This window comes from Amblyomma maculatum, chromosome 3 (genome assembly GCF_055883805.1).
Source record: "Amblyomma maculatum isolate TAMU_Amacu chromosome 3, ASM5588380v1, whole genome shotgun sequence".
NCBI lineage: Eukaryota > Metazoa > Arthropoda > Arachnida > Ixodida > Ixodidae > Amblyomma > Amblyomma maculatum.
Window position 1 is genome coordinate 179,524,929 of NC_139346.1, and position 8,513 is coordinate 179,533,441.

Below are 8,513 nucleotides of genomic sequence, written 5' to 3' on the forward strand. Positions count from 1 at the left end.
ACAAAAAAGCGGTCAATCTCAGGTTACGTTTCTGCGCATCAACATCACAACGTCCACATCGATTACATCTGACTTGTGTATGAAAACGAGCACTCGAGGTTGTTGTAGCCGCGGCGAGCGAAGCAGAGGCAGAGCGACTAAGCAACATGTTTATTCGGCATGCTGGGCCGTACAGATTAAGAGACCCGCACGAGCGATCTGCGCGCTGACTTCTTAACAAGTCCCACGCTCCCCCTCTCGGCGTTGCCATTCACACACGTCACAGCATCACGTGACACTACATACCAATCGCGCACAATGCGATCACATGATACTTCATTCCCTTTCCCCCTAACTGTTTTACACCAGCTCTATGGGGTATAACGATCAGGAGGCTTCCGAGAACGAGCACTGCGCCGAAGAGGTGGCGTGTCCGGAGGTGGCGCATGCTCCCGGAGCGGTGGTGCAGGCAGCGTGGACCTTGCAGGCGAACTGGCGTTCTGTCCCCGCAACGTAGATGCTTGGGCAGGCTGTGGTGCTGAGGAATCCTGTGGCTCAGACGTATCTAAGGAAGGGGTCTTAGTAGACGACTCTTCCGGTACAGAATCAGGCATTGAACTAGGCACAGAAGGATACACAGTTGGCCCGGATTCCACACTTTGAAACGAACACGGACGTAGGTTGTCAGCATGCACAAACCTCTGTTCCTGCCCTATTCTAACATTGTAGGTGGATGCACTGCACCGCTGTTCTATAACGGCTCGCAACCACTTCGATTCCCCAGGACGTAGTCCTTGGACGAGCACATGGTCGCCTTCCTCAAATGATCTCCATGACCGCCCTCTCTCGTTAGCCTTCTCTTTCGTCTGGTAGAACCTGTCGTCCATACGTTTTTCCAAGTTCGGTTGGAGAAAGGTCAGGCGTGTGCGCGGCTTCCATGACAGAAACAATTCCGCGGCTGTCAGCCCCGTGGTTGCGGTTGGTGTGTTTCGGTACGTGAACAGAAATTGGTCAACCCGATGTTGCAAGGTTTTCTTGATCCCTGTTCTTCTCTCGTCGAGAACCTGTCGCAAAAGGTCCCGCTTAATGGTCTGTACGTACCGCTCTGCGCTTCCATTTGATGCGGGATGGTATGGTGGCGTCCTGGTATGCCGCACCCCATTCCTGCGGAGAAAGTCTGCGAAATTCTTGGCACAGAACTGTGGACCATTGTCCGTAACTACTTCTTCTGGCAGGCCGTAGGACGCAAAGACACTCCGCAGCTTTTCAATGGTCTTCTCGGTAGAGGTGGATGGCATGACGAACACTTCTGCCCACTTGGAATGCACATCCACTAGGACTAGGAGCCACTGGTTATCGGTAAAAGCAAAGTCCAGATGGATTCTTTGCCATCTGCGAGTTGGCCAACCCCAAGTTATCAGTGGAATACGTGGCGGAGCATTTTGTGTTAACTGACACGTGTCACAGCTTTTCACAATCTGCTCAATGTCCTCCGTGAGCTGAGGCCACCACACAAAGCTACGTGCGAGCATTTTCATGCGCGTCATCCCGGGGTGTCCTTCGTGCAAAAGATGCAACACCCGTTTGCGCAACCCACGAGGTATAATCACTCGATTTCCCCATGTAACACACTGCTGATCTACAGATAGCTCATGTCGATGAATTAAATAAGGCATTAACTCATCATCTTTAACATGCGGCGGCCAACCACTCATAGTATAACACAGCACTTTCGACAATACTCTGTCAGTTCGAGTGCACTTCTGAATTTCAACAGCAGACAATGGCACTTCATCAACAACTGAAAAGAAATGCGCATAATCCGAGACATCATTGTGATTTGCAAGTGGTAACCTTGAAAAACCGTCAGCATTTCCAACCTCTCGACCTTTGCGGTAAACCCAACGATAATCGTACGCTGCAAGCAGTAAAGCCCAGCGCTGCATGCGGGCTGCTGTCATCACTGGTACGGGCTTACCATGAGCGAGCAAGCCTACCAATGGCTGATGGTCGGAGTAAATCTGAAAGCGATGCCCGAACAGATATTTGTGGAACTTTTTCAGCCCAAAAAACAACCGCCAAGGCTTCTTTTTCGATGTGAGCATACCCCTGCTCTGCCTTACTTAACGTTCTGGAAGCATAGGCAATTGGCCTTTCGTCGCTTCCAATCTTATGAAAAAGAATGGCTCCTACGCCGTAAGCCGAAGCGTCGTACACTAGTCCTATCGGCTTTTTCTGGTCGTAGTATGTCAGCACATTGCTTTGTGTCAACCAGCTCTTACTTTCTTGAAATGCTTGCTCAGCTTCCTGTGACCACTGAAATCCCTTTTCTTTTTTTAGAGCATTATACAGAGGCTTAAGCTTAGCTGACATGTTCGGTACAAACTTCCCGTAGAAGTTAATCAAGCCCAGGTAAGCTCGCAACTGTGCCGCATCTTTTGGACTTGGTGCCTCTTTTATCGCTTTCACCTTTTCATCTGATGGCCGAACGCCCTTGTCCAGAATGTGGCCTAGGTAAGAGACAGATGTCTGAAAGAATTTACACTTTTCTTTTTGCAATCGCATGCCTCTCTAGAAAACGTGCCAACACCCTTTCCACTCGATGAAAACATTCGTCAAATGTTGAACCTGCGATAAGCACATCATCCAAGTAGCAGCTTACCCGCTCAAGCCCTTTTAACACATCATCCATGACAGACTGGAAAATAGCAGGTGCACTTGTGATGCCATAGGGCAAGCGCGTGTACTTGAAAAGCCCCAGGTGTGTATTGACAACCACCATTGATTGTGCCTCCGGATGCAGTCCCAGCTGTTGGTACGCTGTCGACAAATCAAGCACTGTGAAATACTTGCATCCTGACAACTTTGCAAACAAATCTTCCATCACGGGAAGTGGATAATGGTCAGTTCGCAGGCACGGATTCAATGTAACCTTGAAGTCCCCACACACTCTGACTTTGTTGTTCGCCTTAGGCACAACAACTAGGGGCGTCGCCCAGTCGCTTTTCTGTACAGGTACTAACACTCCCCTGTTCACAAGAGACTGCAATTCAAGTGACACGGTTTCCCTCAAAGAAAATGGCACCTGTCGCGCTTTGCAAAATACGGGGTTGCTCCCCTCCTTCAAAACCAGCCTGACTGGACTACCTTTGATCAGCCCCAGAGTGGGCTCGAACACCTTTGCGTACTTCTCAAGTAGCGCCGCAACTTTGTCTAAACACACGCCATGCACACTTGACCAGTCTAGCTTAAGAGCCTCCAGCCAGTCACGCCCTAGCAACGCAATGTCGCTATTGTTGTCGGTTTTAACGACAATGAGCGGAAGTTGCTTGCACTGACCATTATGTTCGACTGGAACCGTCAACTTCCCTGTGACTGCTAGCGGTGACCCACCGTATGTCCTCAGCTTTATGTGGCAAGGCTCTTTAGGTAGACTGGGCCACAATTTCCTGTATAGAGTTTCTGGCACAATGGAAACAGACGCACCCGTGTCTATTTGCATGTTAACATCCCTCTTGGCTACCTTGAGACAAATTTCATAATGCCCTGGGCGTTCTGCACAAGAATAGACATTGTACAACAACACTTGGTCACAATCCGCGTCCTCCACAGCTACCGAATTAGCCGCGTCTTTAGACTTGAACTTGCACATTTTCGCCAAGTGTCCGTAACGCTTGCATGCACGACAACGATACTTGCGAAATTTGCAGTTCGATGCTTCGTGCGCTGAGCCACACCGAAAACAGACCGGCGATTCAGACACTCGGTCCCTTGCTAGTCCTGCACCGGTTGAACGCTGCTGCTGGCGTTTCCCACCGCCTGGCTTATGACGTAAGGCGTCGACTGTACCTTGCGTCCCGGTCGGTTGAAATTCCCGACTTTCCTTCCGCGCTAGCTCGATGCTTTTCGCAACGTCGCAGGCGTCCGAAAACGTCAACTTGCTTCTCTTCAGCAACTCTGCTTGCGTTGCGCTGTCGCAGAGGCCCACTACAAAGCGGTCTCGAAGAGCCTCATCGAGAAATTCCCCAAATTCGCATGAAGCTGCCAAACGCCTCAACTCCACTGCATATGCTGCTATGGACTCTCCCTGATGCTGGTACCGCCGATTAAACTTGAATCGTTCTGCGATGACCATGGGCTTTGGGGTGAAATGACTTCCCAGCACTTCTACGAGTTTCGCATAAGTCTTGTCCTCTGGCGTTTTAGGCTCTAGCAAAGTCTTCAGCGTCTTGTAAGCCCTCTTGCCTATTGCCGTAATAAACATCGAGACCTTGAGGTCGTCGCTCACCTGGGAGGCCTTCAGGAAGTGCTCGAACCTTTCCACGTAGGACCCAAAATCCTCGTCTCCGTCCTCGACGAACTGGTCGAAACTTCCAAGCGTTGCCATCCCTGTGCCTCGCCCAAACGCTCTCCACGAACGCCGGTGCTTACACGCACGCCGCGATGAGTTTCACGCAGTACAGCAGGATCACGAACGCCGCGATGCGTTTTACGTAGTCCAGCGGGATCACGAACGCCGCGATGCGTTTTACGTAGTCCAGCGGGATCCCATCCTCGTCGCCAATTATGTTGTAGCCGCGGCGAGCGAAGCAGAGGCAGAGCGACTAAGCAACATGTTTATTCGGCATGCTGGGCCGTACAGATTAAGAGACCCGCACGAGCGATCTGCGCGCTGACTTCTTAACAAGTCCCACGCTCCCCCTCTCGGCGTTGCCATTCACACACGTCACAGCATCACGTGACACTACATACCAATCGCGCACAATGCGATCACATGATACTTCAGAGGTCATTTGAGTGAATTCTGCTTTCGATATCTAGGTTTATTCACCAAAGCTATTATGTCTTCATAGTCGGGGCACTTGTTACCCACTGTTAATACAAGGAACGGGCCCAGGAGGCCTATGCCGATTTGGCCGAATTGTGTATGTGGCAGTTGAATGGGTCTGAAAAATCCCGCTAGTCTTAGGGGTAGCTCTGGCATCGCAGTATTTTCTAATGTTCCAGTGGGCGGGTGCTCATTTTCTTGCCTATAATACGTGTTGCTCTTAATAGACAGTGTGTGCAAGCTAGTGATAAGCCAAAAGAGCAAATGATTTGGCTGTAAGTTCTCTGCGCTGGGAATCACAACGTGTTTGAATCAGATGTTTACTTTAAGGAACCTTTTGTGTTTTGGCTAGAGAACCACACGACAAAACTCATGCGACGACATTGTTCAAGCATTGTTGATTGGTAGTTTGAGTGCATTGGCATTGAAATTCGACAAGTTTTCTAACAAGGGTCGAAAAACTGATGGCCCCTATTTAAATAAAATTCATTCGCAAAAAAGTAAAATCAGAGAAACCTGGTCGCATTTACAAATGACATGTCAAGGCAGCCCAGAAGAGATATCAATATTGTTGCGAAGAAGAAGATCGGCAGTGGCGCGAGAGGAGCCCTCGCACGCTAGGCCAGACATTAAATCCTCGTTCATCCTTTCGCCATGTTGTGCCGTCTCTTTGCTTGTAACCACGTAACATTTTGGTTGGTGGTGTGGCGTACGTCACCCCCATCCTCGCCTTGGAGCATCAACGTCATCTGTAAGCCGGGACCATCGACTGATAGTCCTGGGACATCGCCGAACAGCTTCGCCCCAGCCCTTCCAGCTCAGGCCTGACCAAATACCACCGCCCAGCCCCCAGCCCGGATCTGAAGACAAGGAGAACAGACTGACCAACCAGACCCGAGACAAAGGACCCGAAATACCCGAAGGACCCAAAGGAACCGGACATGTACACGCAACCCCCAGCCAGCCGCTCGTCGCGACCTCAAACCATCGGTCCCATGGACTCTGGTGACGGATGGTTGAAGAGCTCCAGGGGAGGCGGATCACCCAAATATCATCGTGTTCATCGTCATCGCGGTGGCAAGCGCATCATTCTCTTCTATCTTTTCTTGAACATCTACACCATCACGTCACCATCGACCTCAACGAAACGATCGGGACGATCGCTCGGTGGCCCCGGGAAGTGTTGCGAAGAACAAGATAGACAGTGGCGCCAGAGGAGCCCTCGCGCTAGGCCAGACATTAAATCATTGTTCATCCTGTCGCCATGTTGTGCCGTCTTTTAACACGTAGCAATATGTTGAGCAGCACCAATTTATACACAAAATTATTTGAAAACTTAACTTTGTACCTTATATTTCAACGTAACTGTGAGCTCAATACTGTGCTAGGAACATTTCTTAATTTTCTTGCAAAACCGCGTCCATAACTTCCACGAAACTAGCGCAAAGCGCAGCACTTAAACATGTTTATCTGGTCTTGCCTACAAACTAACACGGCCGTCTGTTTTTGAAATTCACTTTAAACGACAAGGACTGCACTGCATAACAGTGCTTGCATTGGCGTTCACGAAGTCACTGATTTGTTACTCTCCCTTCTACACTAAATCAGGTTCCTCACTAGGCTCAGATGCTAATGCGCGGGGTTTTTGGGGTGATTTTTGTTCACGATAATTCCTTGTGTTCCTAAATTCCTCTCATTGATGTTCCATTAAGACCATTGCAGATTCAGAATTACGCTTTACAGTAAGGGAGGGAGCTAAAATGATCAGTAGTTGTACGACGCTACCAAACCTGAATATTGATATTTAGCTCATATCTCAGTTACTTAGCAATGCGTGATGACGCTTAAGTTGCATTTTTGCGTAAATTGTTTAGTAATGAGAATATTTACACACTATCTAGTACGATTGTATTCAAATTCAGCCGAAGTAAGTTCACGGATGGCTCGGGCTAAATGTGGAGGCCACCATCTTGTTTTCCAAAGTTGAATTCGGCTGGGCATCGATCTTGGCTCAAGTCACTGAGATCAAACTCTGGGGTGGCACAACGAGAGAAAGGAGATGGCTGCACAGTATGAAAGAGCACTGAACAAGGGTAGAAGAATGTAATGTAATGTAGGGAATGTAATGTAAAAAAAAAATAATCGATGGCCCCTTATGACTCCTACCGGTTGGTTTCCAAGAGTAGGCAGGTGCATGAAATCGAAGGCTAAGAGAGTGTCGAAAACGTTTCTGAGAGATAGCTTTACTTTTCCTTGGAAACAGTTATCTTAGAATTCTAAGATAACGGTGAACTGTTTTTTGGACGCTGGCGTGAAGGACCTCATTCGAGTCGTCTTTTTCTTCGTAATCCTTTTTAGCAATGACGCCCAACATATTTAGCAAAAAGCGCTCGGTGACTAAAATACAATAAATAAAATGTGTAAGTTTCACGTCATAGCTATTAAATCATGCGTGCGAAATATGCCGTATATTCGGTCAATTGGGCACTACAGAGTTAATCAGAAGTTCCGTCGTGCGCGCAACGTCGTCCCGGGGCTACTTACTGCACGTCGTTATTAAACTAGCTAAAAACCAACAACAAGGTATACGGGATGATAGTGTATGCTATCCTTATTGAAGATGTTCTGGTACTACTTTTTATACACGGAAGATTACAAGTGTTTACATTGTAGTTTTGCCCATAACCTTGCAGCAGGGCTGTAACGCAACAGGGCCAGAGGGAGCCATCAACCCGGTTTGTCGTCTTCTCCGAGCAGAAACTGGTGACGGGCTGGATCTTCACGCAGGCCGTAAAAGCGCGACGTACGCTAATTCTGGACAAAGTGAGCGATACTCCCCTTCGAAGTAATCGAGCACAAACCAAACGGAGTGGCCGTCCCCAGAGCCTGGAGAGGTTTCACCCCGGCAGCACACTGATTAGTAGTACTCTGATTGATTAGATATACAAGATCAGCACGCGCGTTTATTTTCAGATGGGCTATATTGTTGTGGAGGCGCTGAAATATAATTTATGTTGGTTAAAAAGATTTTTGCTATCGCCAGCAAATCTGCCGCGCAGGTTCGCGATGTCGATATACTAAGTGATACGCGACTGTCGTTCGCAACACGCATAATTATCTCTGTAGGAGTGATTACTTCTAGTCAAGCGAGCGTGCAGATAGTTCGCCAACCTGGAGAGATTCGGTCAATGAATTCGCATATATACAAAGAAGTAAACCTGAAATAACCAAAAGAATTCTAGAAACAGGAAAATTTAGCCAGATGTTATAATAAAGGTCCGTAATAAACGGCGTGGGAACGAAAGGACTCATATATGAAGCCGTATCTTATCGTTTTTTTTTTTTATTTCGCTCTGTACACACAGCTTCCAAAACTGCTCTCGAACAAATCGGGAGACAAGAAATTAAAGCGTTGTGTAAGTCAGTTGTAAGCCCTGCGTGTAAAATGAAAAACGATACAAAAAGCACTTGCCGCGAGTTCATGGCCATCAATGAATACTGAAAATGTACGTACGTCGTGGTAGAGGCGAAAATTACGAAATTTGTGATTACGTATAGGTAGCAAACCCCGTGTAGGTGAACGAGGTTCTGCAAATGTAGCCAGAACACGGGAGACATTCACGCCCACGCTTCATACCATTAAAAGCGGGGCTTAAGTGCCGCTAAATTTTTTACTTTTGTCGGTTCCACAGTGTCAAAATGAACA

The 8,513-nt window shown here is 48.1% G+C and overlaps 1 protein-coding gene across 1 annotated transcript; it reads right to left on the reverse strand.

Moving 5' to 3' along the window:
- Positions 1-3,404: 3,404 nt before the first annotated feature.
- On the reverse strand, positions 3,405-4,750 carry LOC146197065 (uncharacterized). Its single transcript, XM_084597118.1, has 2 exons — positions 3,558-4,750; positions 3,405-3,441 (listed from the first exon to the last, which is right to left on the reverse strand). Exons 1-2 carry the CDS (start codon positions 4,364-4,366, stop codon positions 3,405-3,407), a joined length of 846 nt encoding a protein of 281 aa, XP_084453244.1. The 5' UTR covers positions 4,367-4,750.
- Between the last annotated feature and the right edge of the window lie 3,763 nt (positions 4,751-8,513).

Excerpts from the sequence above, each read along its gene's own strand:
- LOC146197065 (XM_084597118.1), bottom strand. The coding sequence starts at position 4,366 with ATGGCAACGCTTGGAAGTTTCGACCAGTTCGTCGAGGACGGAGACGAG. Across the intron at positions 3,442-3,557 it reads GATTGTGACCAAGTGTTGTT|AAACTCTATACAGGAAATTG; the intron begins GTACAATGTCTA and ends CCATTGTGCCAG.